At 38.2% G+C, this 21,705-nt stretch overlaps 1 protein-coding gene across 3 annotated transcripts in view; it reads left to right on the forward strand.

Moving 5' to 3' along the window:
* Positions 1 to 19,210, forward strand: part of prickle2b (prickle homolog 2b) — a 126,193-nt gene extending 106,983 nt beyond the window's left edge. For all 3 annotated transcript variants that reach the window (XM_081358327.1, XM_081358329.1, XM_081358328.1), the window contains 7 exons: positions 6,245 to 6,428; positions 11,539 to 11,652; positions 11,779 to 11,916; positions 13,226 to 13,429; positions 14,449 to 14,635; positions 16,302 to 17,156; positions 17,790 to 19,210. In XM_081358327.1, the coding sequence (XP_081214453.1) occupies positions 6,245 to 6,428; positions 11,539 to 11,652; positions 11,779 to 11,916; positions 13,226 to 13,429; positions 14,449 to 14,635; positions 16,302 to 17,156; positions 17,790 to 18,682 (2,575 nt within the window). In that variant the 3' untranslated portion in view covers positions 18,683 to 19,210. The remainder of the gene's footprint in view (positions 1 to 6,244; positions 6,429 to 11,538; positions 11,653 to 11,778; positions 11,917 to 13,225; positions 13,430 to 14,448; positions 14,636 to 16,301; positions 17,157 to 17,789) is intronic.
* Positions 19,211 to 21,705: the final 2,495 nt, after the last annotated feature.

The following is a 21,705-nucleotide window of genomic DNA, read 5'->3' on the forward strand; positions in this document are numbered from 1 at the left end:
TGCGTGATGTGGTCGAGCTATTCCGAGAAAGTTGATACATAAATTACATTTTATAAATCAGACGTTGATACGGTTTCCGTCAGCTAATGTTACGGATCCACGCGTCTGTTTAAACGGTGTTAAAAATAAACCTTTTAGACGCCTGCGAAAGACTGAATACAACTTTTCACCAGTTATCTTGTATCTCCAGTCATTGCTAGTTGACCTGTTTCTGATAGTCGGATTAAGCCTTTGTTTGGTGATGTTTTGTTGGATTAACACATAAAGTGACACAGCGGAGAATAATGCCCAGGAGAGAAAGAAAAACCAGGCAGCTCTGTTGTTGAATTCGTACAAGCGATTTTCTTTACTGAATATAGCACACACTCGCGCTTCTCGTGAGTGCAGATTCTTTTGAATCTGATATTATCATTTAATTGGTTAACACAGGGTTCAAGAAACCAGGCTGAATAGTTAACGGAGTTGGTCCGAGGTTCTCAATTCAACAACTCGTTTAATCGTTTGAGAATCGTCTTTCGTGCAAGTTGAGTCGCTATTCGCGAATCGATTAATGCACTCATGCCTGTTCACACCGTGGACAATGACTATTAAGATTACTATAACTATAAAGTTTTAATAATAGGTATGAGAACAGGAAAGTCCACACCACAGCTATGATAACGATACACAGGAAAGAAATGGATGGAATCATTTTCAGAGCGATTTTTTTTTCCTGCTGATGGAGGGCAAATCAATCTAACTTTAAAGAGCGAGTACTTAGCAGCATACAACATAACTACAGCTGGCTCTTATAATAAACAGAACGCTATGGTCATGGTGTGTAGGCTATGCTAATATAGTTATTTATGGTGTGAATGGGCTTAGGAGCTTTTTGAGTGCAATGTGGATTTTATTAATGTGGCAAAAAGTAGTCTAAATTAGCCTACTTTAATAGTCAAACAGCAGAAATGTTACAAAAAAGTACTGAATTTAAGTTTATGATCCGGTTATGACAGTTTTATTAACACACATGCAGAACAGTTAAAAATTCAGCTGTCAGTGACAACGTTGTGACGCAATTACGCAAATAGAACTGAATCCATTTTTTTTAACCATTTGAAAGAACCGATTTGCGGAATGACTCTGACTTTCCTTCATTGTTGTGATGGGTCACTCGCTTGCTTGTTGTCAATAGGATGTTACTCTGGGCTGAATCCATCTTATTCTACAGCACCATTTCAATTAAATCAATATCGTTTCCTCCCTCACCACTCGTCCATTTGAAGCAGCCTCCATTAAACTGATTTCTTTTTCTTCAAATAATTGATTTATTCATCCGTCTAAGTTCATATAGTAGGTCATCAGTCACAAAGGTTGTCTTGTTTTAATTACTTGTGTCACTGTCTATATTATGAGCTTCTAAAGTCATAAAGGCTCAGATATGTGACTCTACTACAGTAGTACGGTCTTCCTGTGAATACAGATGTCGTGTATCTTGTGTTATTGAAGCACAAACTAATTTAATGCCACAAAACAGTGCTTTGAATATGAAATCGACAGAATTATTTGTCTTTTTTTTTTAAAACGCCGGTGTGGGAAAAGTACACACACTTGCATATGCACAAAAGATAAGTGAGAAAAGAGGGTGAATTGGCTTTCACTAGCATCCAGCTGTGACCAGATTCTCCACTGTGTGATGCCCTTTAGAAAGGTTATTTAATTCATATGGAATGATGCCATGGAAAAGCCTGGGAGCCTCATCAGAGACTGGAATTTTGTAAAATCTACAGCCAGTGTTTAGGATCATTGAAATACTTTTAAAGTTTTTGTTAATATTTAGAATTTGTATTTTTACAATTTACTTGTACATTTAAATTTGAAAGTTTTTGTAATTTTGTTGTGTTTTGTTATTGTATTAGTTTAAATATGTATTAGTTTTTTAAAAGATTAATAGTTTTTATCAACCTTTTTATTTAGTTTTAGATTTAGTTATTTTAGTTAAATAAAAAAGAAAAAAACATTTGGTTTTAGTTAACTATAACAACCTTGGCTATACTGCAGACCTGGTTCCTCGCTTATTAAATGGCAGTTGTATTAAAGATGACAATGCCACTGTTGTCTAGCAATAGGCTATTGTTAAAAAAAAATTAGATTGTCTGGTTGTGGCACTGGCCTGGGTTTTAAGGGGATAAGTTTCCCTCAAGCTAGACAGAAGTCCACATCTGTTGTTGTCTGAACAATTTAAAAATGCAATAATTAACCCACAATAAGCAATTGTCCGATCAGATCATAAATCACATTTACCACGTTCCGCTTGGTTGTCTCAGGGGCATAACAACCTTCTGTGTCATCCCTAGATTACATTCCCAGTCTTCCATATTTGCTATGTAGGACAAATCCTTTCTAAAGGCTCTCAGTGCTGGCTTGTAGATCACATTGACTGGGTTTAAGCATGACGTTTGTAATGAATTCAGCATGCGTAGTTGCAACCCGGCATCCTTTTTAATTCAAATCACATTTAGATGATTGGAAGGGCATTATTGATGGACCGTGCAGTGGTATTGAGCCTGGAATTTGCAGTCATGTGCGAAGCATGTCAAAACATGGAACGTTTCACTCAATCCTTTTTTATGTGTGGTTAAGGACTGAGGAGGGAGTTACGGTGACCTAATTTTTGTCCAGTTCATTTATCTGGACCAGCCCGGCATCTCCGTGGAACACTTTCAGAGTCATCTTAGAAATCTCAGTTCAGCTAAATGTTCATCCTTTCCAGATATGCATGCATTATTAGTTATGATATATATTAAAGTGTTCTGAGAGAAGACTTCCCAAGAGTGCTGGATTGCTGTAGCAATTCCTTTTTTGTTTTCTGGCCTGCCCTTACTTTCTAGTTATGCTCTACAGAATGACTAGTCACTGTGAGAGAGAGCGGATAAGTTTCTCAACAGTGTTTGGTATTCACAGATGGCCTGTATGTTCCTGTGAGTTTTCAGTATTAGTGTGAGTTGTGAAGTTGCCAGTTGCCACCCTCAAGTAATGCAGGTGAATTGTCCTTGCTCAAGGGTGTTGGAACTGCAGAGAGACCAGCTGCATGGCCTATATATAAGTCTGCTCACCGATTACCTCCTACAGAACCTTCCATCTAATATCTGAGTCTTCATTTTGATTCAACGAGATGCTTTTTAAACTATTTGAGGTTCATGCAGGTTTTAAAGCACTTCATCCATTTATAGGTTGTTGTTGTTTCCTACATCTTAAATATTTATAAGTGAACTATTGTGTTCAAGGCAAGTGTTTCGCAACCTTTTTTGTCTAATGTACCCCCATAGCCCCTTTAGTAAATACCCCTTCATTAAAGCCAAGGAATGTTCCTTTTGGGTTATATTATACTGGAATGTAATTTGGGATCCGCCTCCATCCAATCAACAACCGATGGATTGAGCCAAGCCTTACCATACTTTTTTTTTAGTCCATTTCACTCAGATATACATTACAATAGGGAAAAGATCCCTTGCTTGATACTTTGTTACATTTTGACTTTAATGTTATTAAAGTGGCCATTATAATAAGACACTTGAGGTTGTTTGTTGTCCACAGGTTTTGACCATTTTGCTGCCTATTATAGTGAAAAACTTTCCCTGAGAGACCTAATAGAGAATTTGTTCGTAAAACATCCAGATGAGATGTTGAACAAGAGTGAAGTCATTTGCACTCTTTCTGGTTTTTAAGACTCAGCTAGTATGAAATATCATATCACTCTCAAGTGAATACACTGTCAGTTCTGCAAATTTTAATAAGATATGAATTACAGTTATACAAGTGTTACATTTTCTTATTTTTTCTTACTTTTATTAAGGAGACGTTAAATTGATAAAATGTGACCGTAAAGGCACTTATAATGTTACAAAAGAATTCTATTTCAAATAAATTTTGTTCTTTTGAACTTCCTATTCATCAAAGAATCCCAAAAAAATGTTAAGCAGCACAACCGTTGAACATGATCAATAATAAGAAATGTTTCTTGTGCAGCAAATCAGCATATTAGAATGATTTATACTAATTATGAGTAATGATGCTGAAAATTCAGCTTTGCCATCACAGGAGTAAATTACATTTTAAAATATATGAAAATAGAAAACAGTTATTTTCTTTATAATTTGATTTTTGATCAAATTAATGCAGCCTTGGTGAGCATAAGAGAGAAAATCTTACTAACCCCTAACATTTGAACTGTAGTGTAGGTTCAACAGAATCTATCCTTGTAGATACTTTTAAATACTCACCTGCTTATGAAACTATAGGTATGTTTACATGAACAGTTATAATCGAGCCACAGTGGGGTCTTGTGTAGTTGAGCTAAAGTCTTCATCTATTCAAGAATACATAACGCAGTGGGACATTTAATATTTGTAGGAATAAGTAAACGTTGCATGTTTTTAAAGCAAATCCCAAGGTCACTTGTAGTCTGATTAACATGTATATGCTGGATGAAGCCAAGATACAATTACATTATCTAGGTCTTTTAGTCAGACTATTATTTATGTGACATTTTAAAAAGACAAATAATTGTTTTATTTAGAATGAAATCTCACATTTAAGTGTGTGTCAATGCACTTAAATCTTGCTGAGGAAATTATACCATGACTCACTCTTCATATCCTTAGGACAATAGAGGCATGATAACAGATTTGCTGATGGCTTAAACTGAACCAACAGAATCTTTTTTGCCTTGCTTCCATAGCAACTAGAGTTCTTTGACGTAGATGAACATGTTCTTAAGTTAACCATCTGGCCAATGTGAAAACGTCAGTCAATCATTGGGTTACTGGCCGGTGTCTGTCTTTGACACCTTGCAGCCTGTCAGGCCTCTGAGGTGCTAATGGGATTGGCCCTAAGTGGGCGGCTTGTTTTCTCTTCCTTTGGTCTAAGAGGTTAGTTAATCTGACCAACTGACCGACGTGCTTGAAAAGTGTGGTTTTGGCAGAGTTTGACGCCTGTGTCTGCTTGTCTGGACGCTAACCAGACGCTGCGTGCTTGACTGGTGGAGGGTGTGCTTCATCGTGACACGAGTCATTAGACGTGTTGTGGGTTTTTGTTGGAATCTACGGGCCTTCCCTGGTTATAACCAAATGTGGATATGTTGATTGACACAGTAAAAGAATAAAAAGAGAAAAGCTGGATGGGAGAGTTACTTGAGAATAGAGCTGCACGATTAATCGTTAAAGGATTGTGATCTCGATTCAAACACCCACACCCACAATCTTATTCATAAATGACACCGATTCGCCTGTTTCTATAAAACCTTTGACAAAATCACAGCAGAACATTCAAATCTGCGTAGGCGCTGCCACTGAGCCAGAGAGAGCATTTGTTATGTATATAGGTATGAAACGGCTTCACAAATAGTCTTTTCAACCGTTCGATATCAATATTTCTGTTACAGTTATTCATATTATCACAGAAGTACTTGGATAAAAGTGTATATTTCGGATATTAAAACTGATGTATTCAGTAGCAATAACATTTGAGTAAATGTCTTTATTCAAACAGATTTTTTAAAAATAATTCAAATTATTTAACATTTTTAAATAGACTGCAGCAATTAACATTTAGTCAGAACCCCTAGTAGATTGTTATTTTGTTTAGTTGCCTGTTTAGAATCATGGGAGAATTGTGCTCTCTATTTGAAATAAAACAAACGCAAAAATGTTTGATTCTCAGTTTATCCAAAATTGTCCATTTAAAGGTCTAATAACTAACAAAACCAAAATAATCATGACAGTTAACAACAAGGATTTTCTTTTGAAAATACACAAATGGCAAGGTTTACTATTTAGGGATGCACAATATATCGGCCACCATATCGCCCTCGACTGATAAATGTTAATTTTTAATGATATCTTTATCGGCCCGATAAGATAATTTGGCAGATATATTACAACCAATAAATAATGGATTATTTCCTGTAGCTGAGACACTTCAGATGCGCACTGTTCGCCATGATGGTTTTGAATAGCTTGAAATAATAGGATTGGAATCACTTCTAAAAAAGGAAAATACAACAAAGTGCAACATGTGCTGTCATATAGGCTACATAAAATTGTAATGAGAAGATTATAATTGTGTGCATGAGACATGGATTTTAATGGTGAGACTATTGTTTCAGCTTTCAAATATAAGGAATTATCGGTATCGGCCAAAATGTTCATATCGGTGCATCCCTAGTACTATTGTTTTATTTTACAGTTGGTTTCTTTGCGTTTAGGAAGATCTGTCTCCACTGTAAGTGCCCTCGTGAGGAGCATGTTGTGACCACCATGCCTCTAGAGATGGAGAAGACCGTGACCAAGCTGATGTATGACTTCCAGAGGAACTCTACATCCGATGATGACTCCGGGTGTGCTCTGGAGGAGTATGCCTGGGTGCCACCCGGACTCAAACCTGAACAGGTAACGCTATTTACTGCCCTGGACCCAAATCATATTTATACTTCCATTTCATAGTTTAGGGTCAGAAATTGTATTTATAAAAAAAAAAAAAAAAAAAAAAATTATATATATATATATATATATATATATAGATAGATAGATTTTTTTTTTTATTCAGCAAGGATATGTTAAATTGATCAAAAGTGACAGTGAAGAAATGTTTTTAGTGTGAAGAACATTTTAATAATCTAAAGAAACCTTCTCCACTATAAAGAAGAATTTGTGGAATAGAAAGTTTCCATAGATGTTAAAGGTTCTTAAAGGAACCATCAGCGCCATTAAATAATCTTTATTTTATGTATTAAAATGATTTTTGAAGGATCATGTGACACTGAAGACTGGAGTAATTGGTGCTGAAAATTCAGCTTTGCCATCATAGGAATAAATGACATTTTAAAATATATGAAAATAAAAGTTATTTTGAATTGTATTTTTACAATATAATTTTTGATCAAATAAATGCAGCCTTGATGAGCATAAGAGACTTCTTTCAAAAACAAAATAATCGTAGCAACCCTAAACTTTTGACCGGCAGTGAATATTTATTTTTTTAAACGGATTGATAAATGGAATGCAGTGTGTTAAAGACAGTTTTTACTTTCATCGGTATGTTTAGAGAAGCATTGAGGCATTCTGCATGAAATTTCAACAAGGTTTTAAACGTTTAGAGGTTAAATACCCTTGAGATGAATACCTCTTTATGATCACTCATTCCTGCTGCACTGATTTTTGTTACTATAGAGATGCTCTGCTTCAGAAGGTTGGTGTATGAAGTTTATAAGGCACCGGTGTGTGTAGAGCTCTTTATGGGCCAGTGAAATCATTTATAGATGTGAGTTTAATTTTCATGATGAACTGAAGAAAGTCTTAACGCAACAGCAAAACGGGTCAATAAGTAATAAAGCACCTCCACCATCTGCAGCGGCTGTCGGCCATATTGTGTCTCTGGAGGTCACATGATGTGCTTCTGATCAGCTCACATTTGCCAGACTGAACGATCCTATCTAGGAAAGATAATGAAATTGATGGTCGACGTTAGACTGATATATTATGAAGCCTTTTTATCATCTCTTGTTTATTATAAATACTTGATAAAAATGATGGGAGCCAGTGTATATAGTAGAATAATCTCCTTTAGATATTCTGTATTATACTGATAAATGATTCTCTAGGCTGTATTCCAAGAGCCCTTGGTTTGTAGTGGCTCTGGTTTAAGTCAATACCAACAGTTTTGCAGAATTCATGCAGATGGATGGGAGGAAGTTGCTGGGATACAAGAACTCGGTGTCCATGCATGTTATTAGCAAGCTATTAATTATGCCTCTCTCTGTGCTTTGAAAGCTGGTGTCTGCAGTTTCACCCAGAGACAGTGATTACCTCAGGCAATGACAAATTAGCTTTGCTTAGACATAGAGTGGAAATTTAGGCCATCCACGTCCATAATAAGATAAGATGGCAGATCCCTGCTGTGCATTTCAGAACATTTGGGATCTGCTTTAGAACAAGAAATCTGGGTTCGCTTTATTTTGATGGTCCCTTTAAAATACATTCTGTTGAGTATAAGTAACATTGTTCCTACATGTCTACTAACTCTATTTGTAGACTGGTAGGGTTAGGGTTAGAATAAGTTGACATGTAGTTGCAAAGATACTTATAGTCAGTAGAATGTCTGTTGAAGGTCCATCACAATAAAGAGTTAGCAGATATTAAGCAGACAGACTACTAAGACATTAGTGAGAGTTAGTTGCAATGTAGTTGCAAAGTTATAGTCAACAGATGTTCAAAAGGGACCATCAAGTACATGAAAACATGATTTGCTTTAGCTGAGGTGTTTAGGAACCACCAAAAATGTTTGACAAGACACCAACCTTGTTTGTTTCCAAAATCTCTCTGACACATGCTTACATGAGTGAATTAGTCGAGTCATCCAATTATCTGTTTTTAGAAATGTAATGGTCCATCATTTTGAGTCGGCTAAGCAGATCCATGTTGATCCAAATACATGTTGAATACAAATGACTCTTATGAACTGGTTCATTTTAGTGAATCAAGACTATACTAGGTAAACCAAGTCTGTTGACTCATTCTTTTTTATCAAGTGTCTTTTAACAACTGCACTAACATTTAAATTATTCATTTGATACAGTGCACTTGTGTACATTTTTCTTTACATTGTCAAGTCACCTTTATTTATATAGCGCTTTTTACAATACAGATTGTTTCAAAGCAGCTTTACAGTGATAACAGGAAAATAATGTAACAAAGTTTGTTTCTAGAAGAAAATAGCATCATAGTCCAGCTTAAGTTCAGTGATGGTTCATTTTTGTTGTAAAAAAAGTTATTAGTTCATTTAAATAGCTGGAGAAAACCGTGATGTCATCGTCCAGCTCAGTTCAGTTCTCATATAATGGTGTTAGTGCAGGCAGATCAATAATATTGTTGAATATTAAATGTCCCCAACTAAGCAAGCCAAAAGCCAATGGCAACAAAGGTGGAAAAATGCGACAGTGGCAAGGAACCAAAACAGGTGCCAAAACATCAGGTGACAAAATGGAGAAAAAAAACCTTGGGAGAAACCAGGCTCAGTCTGAGGCCAGTTCTCCTCTGGCCAACGAACGAACAGTATATGATTATGATTCAGGCAGCATTATACGTCAGAAGTCAGACTGGATTGGAACATTCAGAATATTTATCCAGTTCCATCTCATTGTACTTAATTTCTATAATTACACATATAATTACACTGGTGTTGACCCTTCCATTACCCCTTAACCCTAACCATACCACCAAACCTGTCCCTAACTTACCCGTCCTCTACCTCAATAGCAGCAAAAGTGTTTTGCAATAACACCTTTGTGAGCCAGTTCTTTTAATGAATTTATTTTTTCTTCAACAAATTATGGTGCATATTTACTGTGTCATCCAGTGTATGCTATGCCTCCTTTCTCTCTTCAATGGAAAACAGCTGTCTGGGCTCTGGCTGGTTTGCCCTCAAATCAAGAGCATTTGCATTTTCTTCACCCTCTCTCTCTGTCTGGCGCAAAATGCAGTTGCAAGATCCCTTGACACTGGGGCGGGTTGCCAGATCCCTTCCTGCTGATTATAGTTATTTCCACAAGCTGTTCCTCTGTGTGAGTGCTTTGGGCTCTGGGTCCATGTCCCTCTGATCGCTGCGTCACAACAGTTCTTTTGCTGGCCCAGGGAGTGTGTTATTGTTGGATGTCTCCACTGTAATTTACCAGGACCAGACCACAGTTGGTGTTCCGTGTAATTTTTCAACTATCCCAAAAGAACCTCTGCACGAGTCCTTCAGAAACCCCTTGCTGACACTGTACCGGCCAACACAAGCAACGGAAGAGCAATCAGCTCGTTTAAAGAGACAGCTCCTTATTACAGCGAGGCATTAAACACAGGACGTGGATGGGGCTCTGAAAACAAATCCCACACATTACAGAAGAAGCTGATCATTTTGTTTCAGACCGTATCCCAAATGTATCCTGGCTCTTGTAAAACACATTTTGATGGGGCTCTGAGATAAGCAGTATTTCATCTGTGTCTTTACGTTTCACTCGTTCACGCTGCTTGGTAAAAACACAATGTAAAGTAATAATATGACATTCATGTTGTTCTTTAAAGCTGAATGTAATTTTGCACCCCTAGTGACACCAAAGGGAACTGCAATCTGTTTCATTTAAAAGTACAGTTAGTATTTAGGAAATTTATTAGCTTTTGCTGTTGTATAAGTTGCTGTGAAATTTCATGTGTAACAGCAACTGATATTTTGGTATTTTGCTAAAAATGGGGTGTAATATAGGCTATATATCTTTTTTTACTACTTTCTTAGAAAACAGTAATTATTTTTGGACCAGTGTTATTTTAATATAATTCATATACTATATAAATATTTTGAATTAGCTTTTTTATTATAAAATTTTGTATTTTAATTTTAGTATTTAGTCAATTTAATAATAAGTAATTTCATTATGTTCTGTCATTTTTGTTATTTTTTTAAAAACATTTCTACATAACTTTAATTTTAGTTTTTTGATTTTGTAATATTAACACTTTGACATTTCTAATTTTTGTGTATGTTGTTTTAGTTACAATTTTTTATTTAATTTATTTTATTTCCACTTCATTTCATTTAACAAAAGCTTAATCGTTTTTTGTTATAACGCTGTTTTTGCAGATATGTTCAGTTAGTGAAAACGCCGCTTGCTTTATTTCATTACAGTTTCTCAGTTGTATTCAGCACTGTTTCTTATTCCTGGTTGTTGACAGAGGCAGATGGCCCCTGCTTTATATCAGATTAAGCCATTAGGCCATCAGATCTGTGTAATAGGTTTGGACGGGTGGTCTGAGGATGCAAGAACCTTATTATGGCTCCTGCTAAGTCTGGATTCTTCACTGGCCTGTTTGCGTTCCAAAAAGTCAGCCACGAGTCTACACACAATTATATTATAGTGTAATGTAGACTCATGCTCTCATTATTTGGCCAATTATAAAATGAAATGTGTGATGTAATTACACTTAAATTTCATTATGTTGATTAGACAACTGTGATAATGATAATGTCCATTTTCATTCAAAAATGTAAAGCTACGGTTAATTAAGCTGGGATGAGATCTGGATATGCATTCTTATCATCTTGAGATAAAGGGTCCTCCATTTAAACACGTCAGGGGGGATAGAAGGGGCCGATTCCATTAACTCGTGCATTGCTCATCCATAAATCACTCTGACTGTTTTAGCTGCATGTGTGAAAGGCGAGGACCTTGGGCGAAATAGGGGGAAGGGGTTAACACCAACAGGGATATAGAAACAGTCTCACCCAAGTGCCAAAATCCAAGTGCTTGATTTAACAAACCAAGTACTTGCTGTTTTATTTATTTGCTAGCATGAAATCACCCCTCCAATTTGTGACTACAAACCACTTGAAAACAAGATTTTGTCTCACTCAAACCTGCTTTTGCAAAATTTCCTTTATGTATTTAAATGAATATTATTTTTATTTAATTTACTATGAATTGAAGTAATTCAGAGCTGATATTGTTCTCCATTGTCATTCCAGGTACATCAGTATTACAGCTCTTTGCCAGAGGATAAAGTACCATACGTGAACAGTCCTGGGGAGAAGCATCGCATCAAACAGCTTCTGCATCAGCTTCCCCCACACGACAATGAGGTAAGATCAGCTTGGGCTCGAAAAGGTCACCTCTCAAAAAGCATGTATGTTTGTGCGTGCCATCATTTTTCACACGTGTCTGTCCATGTTTACACGTCACCACTGACCTGAGATCTTGTTGTGCAGGTGCGATACTGTAACAGTCTGGATGATGAGGAAAAACGAGAGCTGAAGCTCTTCAGCAACCAGAGAAAGAGGGAGAACCTGGGCCGCGGTAACGTCAGGCCCTTCCCGGTGACCATGACTGGAGCCATCTGTGAACAGGTGTGCAAAGTGTTCATTTGTGTGTGTGTGTGTGTGTGTGTGTGGCATTTGAATGAATCATAGTTTGGGGTGGAGGGTGTTGTGGCCACAGGAAGAGATCAGCTTCAGTGGTTCATTGAAACTGGTAGTTTTGTTCTTAGCCGCTTATTTTCATTGTCGGTTTTAAGGCTTCCTCTATAGGTTTTATGTGTAAGTCCACCTGGGATGTCATGTTAGTGCCAGTAAGTGAATAAGAGCTGAATCTAAGCTGGATATGCAGGTCTGTGGCCACCTGCCTTGTTTCTCTCCCCTTCTGTTACCTCTCAGGAACAGATGTCACACTGACACAGTTTGGCTTTTTTAGAGCATTTTTTTAAATGTATCCTCTACTGTGACACTCTTAAAGATATAAGCCCCCATTTAGCTCCCAGTGATGTTGAAAAGATGCAGTTTTTCCTATAAATATTGGTCTCGAAGGTGACGGGCATGCATCTGCCTGGCCCATTAAACATTTGCTGACTCTCCGCATAATGCAAGATATTGTGAAATGCTGAACGAGACCTTTAATGAAAAAACAAACAGCTAATGTCAGCTGTTCCTTTATATATAGCAGACAGAATATGGTGGCCACTTGTTACAAATTCTTTTTTTTTTTTTTTTTTTTTGCTTTGTCTGTGGATATGCAAAAAATACACACACTTTCATACATAAGTTTGGGTTTGGTAATTGTAAAGAAATTAATACTTTTATTCAGCAAGGATGCATTGTAATGTAATGCATGTAATGATGCTAAAAATTCAGCTTTGCCATTACAGGAATAAATTACATTGTAAAATATATTAATATAGAAAACAGTTATTTTAAATTGTAATCACGTTTCACATTATCACAGTTTTTATTATATTTTTGATAAAGTTAATACAGCCTTTGTGTGCAGACTTTCAAAAACATAAAAAAAAAAAGTAAAATCTTTTTTTGCAGGGTGGGTTGTCTGATCAGAGTGGAAGTTTACATAGGATGCATTCTTAAAAATAAAAAAAAATAAAAAAAGCCTGATGCATAAATACAGGGGTCTAAAAATGCAGTTTTAGTTTAAAGCCTCCATTTTTACCTCCATTTTAAACTCCCTCTATAAGCATGTAGATTAAAACATATTTTAGTTTTTATATCTAATCATTTGGTGGACAACTAGTCGATCTATAAACACATCTGTTCACAATATTAGAGTCTCAAGATAATGAGTATTGATTTAATCTTGTACCCTGCTGCTAAATGACCTATAAATGTCAACAAGACTCTTTTTAACCCTTTAACTCTCTCACATTTTTAGTGTGGGGGACAGATAAACGGAGGTGACATTGCAGTCTTTGCGTCACGTGCGGGCCACGGGGTGTGCTGGCACCCACAATGCTTTGTGTGCAGCATGTGTGACGAGCTGCTGGTGGATCTTATCTACTTCTACCAGGACGGGAAGATCTTCTGTGGTCGCCACCATGCTGAGAGACTCAAACCTCGATGTTCGGCCTGTGATGAGGTGAGATACTCTCACCCTGCTATTACAAGACATGAACCTCTTAACATTAGTATGTATCTTGTACGTAACCTTGGCTGCCTAATGTAAAACTGCAGATATTTGGAATATAGTCCTTTTTTGGTAAAAAACACATTGTGAATCACTCTTTTTATTAAGGTGTTTTTCAAGGAAATGAGGTTTTGAATGTCCTAGAGTTTTAACATTGAGGAAATTTCATTATCTTAAGGCGTGGTCACATTAGCAAAGCTTTTAACAGGTCCATTGTCAATAGTGTAGCGATACATGAAGCATCGCTTACTTAGAGGTCACTTCCAAAACAAGCAGCTTTATATTTGTTGCGTGTTAAAAGTAATTCCGATGTGAAATCCATACAGGGAAATGTTTTCACTGTACATATGGATTCCTATTGAGAGGACTGCTTTTAGATGCGGTCACGTATACCATTGTTCGCAAAAAAATCCAGTCATCCCAATAGGAATCCATGCGATCAGGAGTTTTGCATGAGACCGAAAAAGTTCCCCTTGCAGGGTTTTCTCATTTTCAAGATCACGTGAATTTGCCACATTTTATCCGACAGAAAACCGCTAGGTTTAAAATGTCTTTTCTGTCTGCAGTGTTTCATACATCTCTACGCTATTGACAGTAGACAATGGACCTTTTTCCGTTGCAATTTCAGTAATGTGTCCGCAACTTTTCACTGTAAATGTAACCGCACCCTTAAGGTGCACAAGAAAACCGAATGCTTGAAATCTTGTCAAATGCAATCAAAATGGAGTTGTCTCTCATTGTGCAGTTAAAGATTAAACTGAACGAGCCTTGTTTTTCTAGTTCCCATTTTATGTAAAGACAGCTGAATACATTGCATGATTACCATGGTTACAGAACTTCATCTCTATAGTGATAATGGAGTTACTGCTGTGCTGCAGCTCAGTCTGTTGCCTCAGCAGAGCCTTTAGCTTCAGTCCTGTCACTTCCACTGCAGAAAACTGATCCCTCTTTTCTCTGCTTCTGTCTCTTAGATCATTTTTTCAGATGAGTGCACAGAGGCAGAGGGCAGGCACTGGCACATGAAGCACTTTTGCTGTTTCGAGTGCGAGACGGTTCTGGGCGGCCAGCGTTACATCATGAAAGAGGGCCGGCCGTACTGCTGCACCTGCTTTGAGTCCCTGTACGCCGAGTACTGCGACTCCTGCGGGGAACACATCGGTAAGAGCCCATCTATCAGTGCCGACCTGGAATCCCCTCAGCATCCACGTGCGGCCGGTCCGCTTTGCTCTTGCAGAAACCGCACCGTAGCAAATGCCAAGAGACGACTGACCTGCTTTTTCTATCGTTAAGATATTAAACATAAAGTGCTTGCAAGCTGATAGTTTAGTCTGGCGTTCACGTTCAACGTTTTGGCAGCTTGTTTTGTAGCAATTCAATCCGGAATTACTTTCCACACAGGACCACAGAAAGTAATTTCATGAAACTGATTATAAACAGGAAGCATCAGTGCGGGTTTTCAAAACAGATGTTGTCCATTAGAGCGCGGCTGCTTTAGAACTGTGATTAAAATCGAATGTATTTCTGCAATATGTGGCACACCGTATAATCAGCATTCTCCAAACACGTCTACACCTCTCGAGAAGGATGCAATCCTTCAATGACATCTTTGTTCTGCATTTGTTTACTTTAAGTAGCTGTCATTTTAAATCTGCTCAATTTTAAGCTTACGCAACTAAAACATGCATTCAAATTTTCACAGTGTTGTTAAGTACTCTGATGTCATGTCTAGAAGATTACTCTCTTGTGCATTTGCTGCAATGCAATAGAGAAGTCAGTGACATGATGCTAATTTTATTTTGTCCTACCTATTATTTTAAAAATACACTAACTGCAAATCATATGGACAGTAACTTGAATAAAGCTCTTCTACGATGGTTTTAATTTCCGTATTAAGCCTAATTTTTCTGTAGAAGTTTTAAAAAGGGCTTCACTGCTAATATATTCGTTTTTTTCTGCTTCACTTCAACTGCTTAAAACTTTTGCAAACCATTAAGAATGGGTGTCAAGGTAAAAAAAAAACATAGGCCCTGTTTACGCCTGGTATTAAGATGCGTTTTGATCAATCGGATCATAAGTAGATGACGGAGACACATAACCGTTTACACCTAGTGTTTTAATCCGTGTCTTTTGTCCACTTTCAACCACTTCTGTCCTGATTTCTTTGAAGGGAGGGTTTTTTTCAGATCTTTCGTTCTAATGGAGGAAATAAGATCACGCAATTTAAATATGAACGCAACGGGAGACAACAGAAAAAAAAATGGAGAGTAGCATCTTTAGTTTCTGCTCTGACATCCGCAAGACCAGGCGAACGCGGTGATGGTGACCAAGTTGTGCTTGGTACGTTTTTCAAACCAAATTTGGGTCTTCAGCCAACAAAGTTGTTCCTGTGTGGCTAGCACACTTCTCATAATGTTTACTCATTAGGTCAGTAGGTGGAGGGCAGGCGGTCTCTGGTGGCTGTTCGAACGCATTCAACCACATGAGCGTTTACACTATGAAAGCAATCCAGTCGAATGCGTTTTCGACTACCTCTGGAAGTGGTCGAAAGTGGACAAGCTCAAAACATTTCAGACCCTGTTTACACCTGTATTTAGCATCGCCCACTTGTGATCCGATAATACCAGATGTTAACAGGGCCTTTGAAAATGTAACTAGCTTGAATTCAAAGAGTAAATTTTAGAACTTGGCATGTTTTAAACTAGATGGTTTTTCCTTTTCTGTATAGTAGGCTCTTTTGTGTGTCATTGACCCATAGTTTATGAGTTTTAATTTTGTCCATAGGTGCTTGTGACCTGTGTGTAATGGATGTCCTCTTATTGTGCAGGTATTGACCAGGGTCAGATGACATATGATGGCCAGCACTGGCATGCCACCGAGGCCTGTTTTAGCTGTGCTCGCTGTAAGAAGTCCCTGCTCGGTCGTCCTTTTCTACCCAAGCAGGGTCAGATCTTCTGCTCTCGGGCATGTAGCATTGGCGATGACCAGAACGGCTCTGATTCGTCAGATTCTGCATTCCAGAGCGCCCGTTCACGTGAGGCCCGGCGCAGCAGCTCCAAATCCAACAAGAGCAATAATGTTGGTAGTGGAGGAGATGGGAACCAGGGAGGGAAAGGTTCAGCTGGGCGTTACTCTGCAGATGTTGACCCACTGTCCCTGCAAATGGATTTGCTTAGTCTGTCCAGTCAAACGCCCAGCCTGAACAGAGAATCTCCATCCTGGAAGACGCAGGCTGAGATGTATGGGTACGAGAGCCGTAATGAACTCTCTTCAAACCCTCTTCATTTGCTCAGTCAGTGCAACATCCGGACTTCCTATTCCTCAAATCTGTCCCCTGGTCACCCAGCAGATCCAAGGCCTAAAGAGCCTGTTGCCTCCAAGAGACCCCCTGTATCTGCTCTCAAAGGACAGTCTTTGAATGAGAACTGGTTCCAACCGGGACCAGAGGACTATTACCAGCCTGCACTGCGATCACAGACAAGCTTTAATGAGATTCCACACAACAGCTTCATGGATAAGCGCTCAGTGAGCCTGCATGTATTCCAGAAGGAGAAGGATGTTGGACCACAGATGGGCCGTAGCAGGAACCCAATTAGTGCACTTGGTTTTAGCGAACAGCTCACACCACTGGAGCAGACGCCACATGGCTCTATGGAGTCACTGGCTCTATCTAATGCTACAGGTATTTTATTATAATTTATTATTATTATTTCATTTACTATCTACCAATCAAAAGTTTATGGTTATTAAGATTTTTTTAATGTTTTTGAAAGAAGTCTCTTATGCTCACCAAGGCTGCATTTATTTAATCAAAAATACAGTCAAAAAAAAAATAAAAAACGTAATATTTAAAATAAGTCTATTATATTTTAACATATTTTAAAATGTAATTTATTCCTGTGATGGCAAAGCTGAATTTTCAGCATCATTACTCCAGTCTTCAGTGTCACATGATCCTTCAGAAATCATTCTAATATGCTGATTTGCTGCTGAAGAAACATTTCTTACTATTATCAATGTTGAAAACAGTTGTGCTGCTTAATATTTTTGTGGAAACCTTGATGCTTTAAGTTCTTAAAAAAAATCTCACTGACCCCAAACTTTTGAACAGAAATTCTATTTATATTTTGATTGAGCACTGAAAATGTTAAGGTTATCGTTTAGTAGTGCTTGCCTCAGCAATTACTATTGTTCTTTCTTGGGATTAGGGATTTTAACAAATCTAGTTTATTATTTTTCCGCTTTTTAGTGTACTGTCACTCACTTTATAAGGCAAGAGAATATTACAGCTGTCTTACATGTTTGATGTCTACAGGCACCTCTGCAGATGGCGGCAGTAAACGGCAGGAGCACTTGTCTCGCTTTTCAATGCCAGACTTGAGCAAAGATTCCGGCATGAACGTGTCTGAGAAGAGCAACATGGGCACCCTCAACTCCTCTGTGCAGTTCCACAGCTCTGAATCTCTGCGCAGCCTGAACTCCGCACAGCCCTACCTGGAGCTTCAAGCCCCGGTTCAAGTCAAATACCCTGTGCAATACTCCCGTGAACCTCCTGGAATTAATGCGTTACCGCCTGGTTTTGCCTATCAGGAGGAGGATTGCGCAAGTTTGGTTAGCAACGCCAACAACGCCCGTCTACCACCCATGAGTGAACGGACCCACCGTCGAAGCATCGACCGTGAAGAGCCACGGCGTCGACACCACCACCACCACTCTCGCCGCTCCAGGCGTTCCCGTTCGGAAAACGCACTTAACCTCGCTGCCGAGCGCCGCCCAGCTCCGAAACGATCTCAACTTCATGTTCGTGAGGATTATGACCAGTTCCCTCCGCCCCGTGGGTCACGGGACCCCTACGGTGGTGGAAGTGGCAGGCTGAGACAGCAGCCTTTCAGACCATGCCCTCGGACAACCTCCGACCTCACGCTTCAAAACCCCGCTCTACACCGACACCAGGGCCCTTATTCATGGGACCAGTACGATTACGATGACGATTGGTGCTCGACCTGTTCCTCATCTTCCGAGTCAGAAGATGAAGGGTATTTTCTGGGTGAGCCAATTCCCAGACCGGTCCAGCTGAGGTACATGACCAGCGAAGAGCTGCTACGTAAATACAACTCTTCAGGACTCGGCGCAACCGGTCAGTTCGAGAGCCGAGGACAGTTACACACGCGCAAACGTAGGAAAAGCAAGAACTGCATTATCTCATGAGTCACACCTGCTGCATCATGCACAACCTTGCACAAGATTTTTCCCGTCAATATAGTTTGAAAGGCTTTTCGGTGTTGTGAGGCTATCAGTGAATTAAACGCAGTAATTTAATTTGTTCATGGCTCAATTGCATATGCATGCTCTCCCATGTGATATTTACAAATTATTCTGGATGTTACACTTTTTAGGGACTTCTTTAATCCGCAGCACTGTTGCCACATTTGTTACAACTAATGTGCAATTTTCCGTTATGTAATCCATTCAGGCACAGTGATGTTTTTTGTATGGTGTTTGCTTTGGGCTGAAAATCCCATTAATAAGATGTATATAGGCAACTGAATGAAGAAATTTACTAAGTTAAGGATGTAATGTAAATTATCTGTAAATGATGTACCACATATTTTTATATTTTGTATCAATAGAACCATTTATGTACTAAGCAAAATGTAGAGAAAATAGTAAAGGCATGCACGTTAATTTGCTTATTTTTGTCCTGTATTAGAAATTAAAGAGTATTTCTGTGAGAGATTTGATTGACAGCTCTTGGTTCTTCATCATCAGAGCATTCTGTGATCTCTGACTCAGATTAGACACCAACGCACTTGCCATCTGTTCAATGTATCAATGCAAAAGACCACAGAGCAACGAATGATCCAAATGGCTGGCCTCGCTTACTGATACACCTCATTGCTAATGACAGTGCTTTATAAAAATTATACATCTCCGACTTGGGATTTTAAAAGTGCGGAAATGTTTTTTTATCTCCAGCTCAAGCTTTGCTCTGTGTTTAGATTCTAAACCATCATTGTCAGTAATGTTGCTGTTTAAGCAATAAGATGGGAGACTTCCATTTTACACACACATATTCAGAATGATATTGCCATCCGACAACCTCTGACCTCACGCTTCAAAACTGCTAGCTACATGGTTTTCAGATATTTATCCATAAACCATGACCACAGTCCCATGTGCCATAGGCCTGAAAATGTATCTGAACTTGTTTAAAAGCGGCAAAGAGTTAATGTCCCCGACAGGCCAGAAACATGAGATGCTTTGCGCTACTGTCTGAGGAATGTTTGTCTTCATATGTACTTAGTAGTGGTCAGAAGAGTCTTGAAAGAAAGTTTAGATGGCGTTCTGGTATAACCATCTGCATAAACTTGATCTACACTAGAGTTTTTCTTCCTGTTCTATCTCTCTTTCTGTTTCCTCTCCTTTACCTCAGAGAATGATTAATTGGCCATCCTTATAATAGTTATATAAAAAGTATTTAAACCAAATACTTAATAATGTTATGCCAGGCAGGGACGTCACTAGGATTGGAAGAAAGGGGGGGCTTAGCCCCCAGGGTACACTTTACAGGGTTTTTCCTGGTTCAAAACGAGGCGGACGTGGTAAAATCCTAATGATGTATTTTAATAATAAGGTAATTAAATTTGTATTTTTTGTATATCATCATGGTGTTTCTCACACTATTTTTGTTGGTGTACCTCTAGGGGGGTCCGGGGGCATGCCCCCCCGTAAGAAAATTTTGTACATTTTAAAGATAAATTCATTAATCTGGTGCACTTTGAGTCACCCGAAACTATTAAAAATAAATAATCCACCCGCAAACCGCCCATATTCTCTGATTTAGATATCTGCATCTGATCATCACATTACAATTATTCAAATTCTCAGTGTTAAGCATGATAATATGGTAACATATCACACTGAAGTAGGCTGATTTAAAATGAACATTTATTTAAAATAAAAGTTCTTCTTTTGGCAAAATTACATTTCCTTAATAGCCTAAACAGAGGCTTTACTCCCTTCAAACTTAAATTGTCAATGTTTCATTACATCACTGTTTGAAAACACTCCTTTATAAAGGGCATTTTCCCCTAATTTTATTAAATGTTTGCTCCATCTTTCATTTCAAATTCTTAAATTTGATCAATATATTCAATTAAAATAATAAGACACTAGGCTGTTAGTTATACCAATCAAATTAAATAATTTACATTGAAAAATTATAACTGTATTAAATGAGATTATTTTAAATATTTTTGAATATACACATAAGGAATGTTGAAAAGAATGATACTTTATGAAACTAAACCGCCAGTAGGAGGCGGCAGGCGACCGTCTTAATGAGCGAGTCATTGAGTCATTCATTCAAACGATTCGTTCAAAAGGCTGATTTATTCAGAATGAGGCAGTTTATGAATGGATAATTGAATCTTTGACTCAATAGATTCGTTCAAAACGCTGAATCATTCATTAATGAAACACGGCTGAGTGTTGCTGTGAGATGCGCTATTGTTCTGTTGTTTGGAACTATTTTCGCTGATGCTGAAACAGAACAAAAACAGTCATTGCATGTAAGTGACTTAATTTTAATTATTTGTTTATTGAACTGTTATGAAATCAGTCTCGGTTTCAATCTTGATGGCATTCAGGAAAACAGCTCTCTGGTCGTGTGTAGCCTAGGCTATATATTGTTTCTTAACTATAATAGCCTATGTTATAAATAACAGCGCGAGCCTCAACAGCGCAACTTTGTTACCGTGGGCATAGATTACATAGGCTATCTATGACCGTCAGTAGCCTACATTATAGGGCTATCAATCGCCACTTACAATAAATGAAATAAAACAGAATCTTCCTCACGTTTTCGGTGATTCCCTAGTTTTTTTATTTTTATATTAAAAATTGTTTTAATCAGGGCATTTGTCCGGATGGGCTACAATTCTCTCTCACTTTTCCCTTCAAAAAAGAAAAAAAAGCGGTATTGTCGAGTCCTTGTTTTCGATATGTTCGATGTTTGCCTTGATTGGTTTTCCCTGAAGAGAATTACGTTATTGAAAACGAAAGTAGAGTGATGCACGTTTCATTGTGTTTTACCGTGATGAGGGGGGGAGGGTATGGGTGCATAGCAAGTTCAACTTCAGACTAGAGTAACGACGAGACGAGATGAATCCTCCAGTTTCTTGCAGCGCTCCGGTCTGCAACGCTCTGAAAGCTGCCACAGTTCACACCAA

The sequence above is a fragment of the Scardinius erythrophthalmus genome (assembly GCF_964197995.2).
Source record: "Scardinius erythrophthalmus genome assembly, chromosome: 25".
Taxonomy (NCBI): Eukaryota; Metazoa; Chordata; class Actinopteri; order Cypriniformes; family Leuciscidae; genus Scardinius; species Scardinius erythrophthalmus.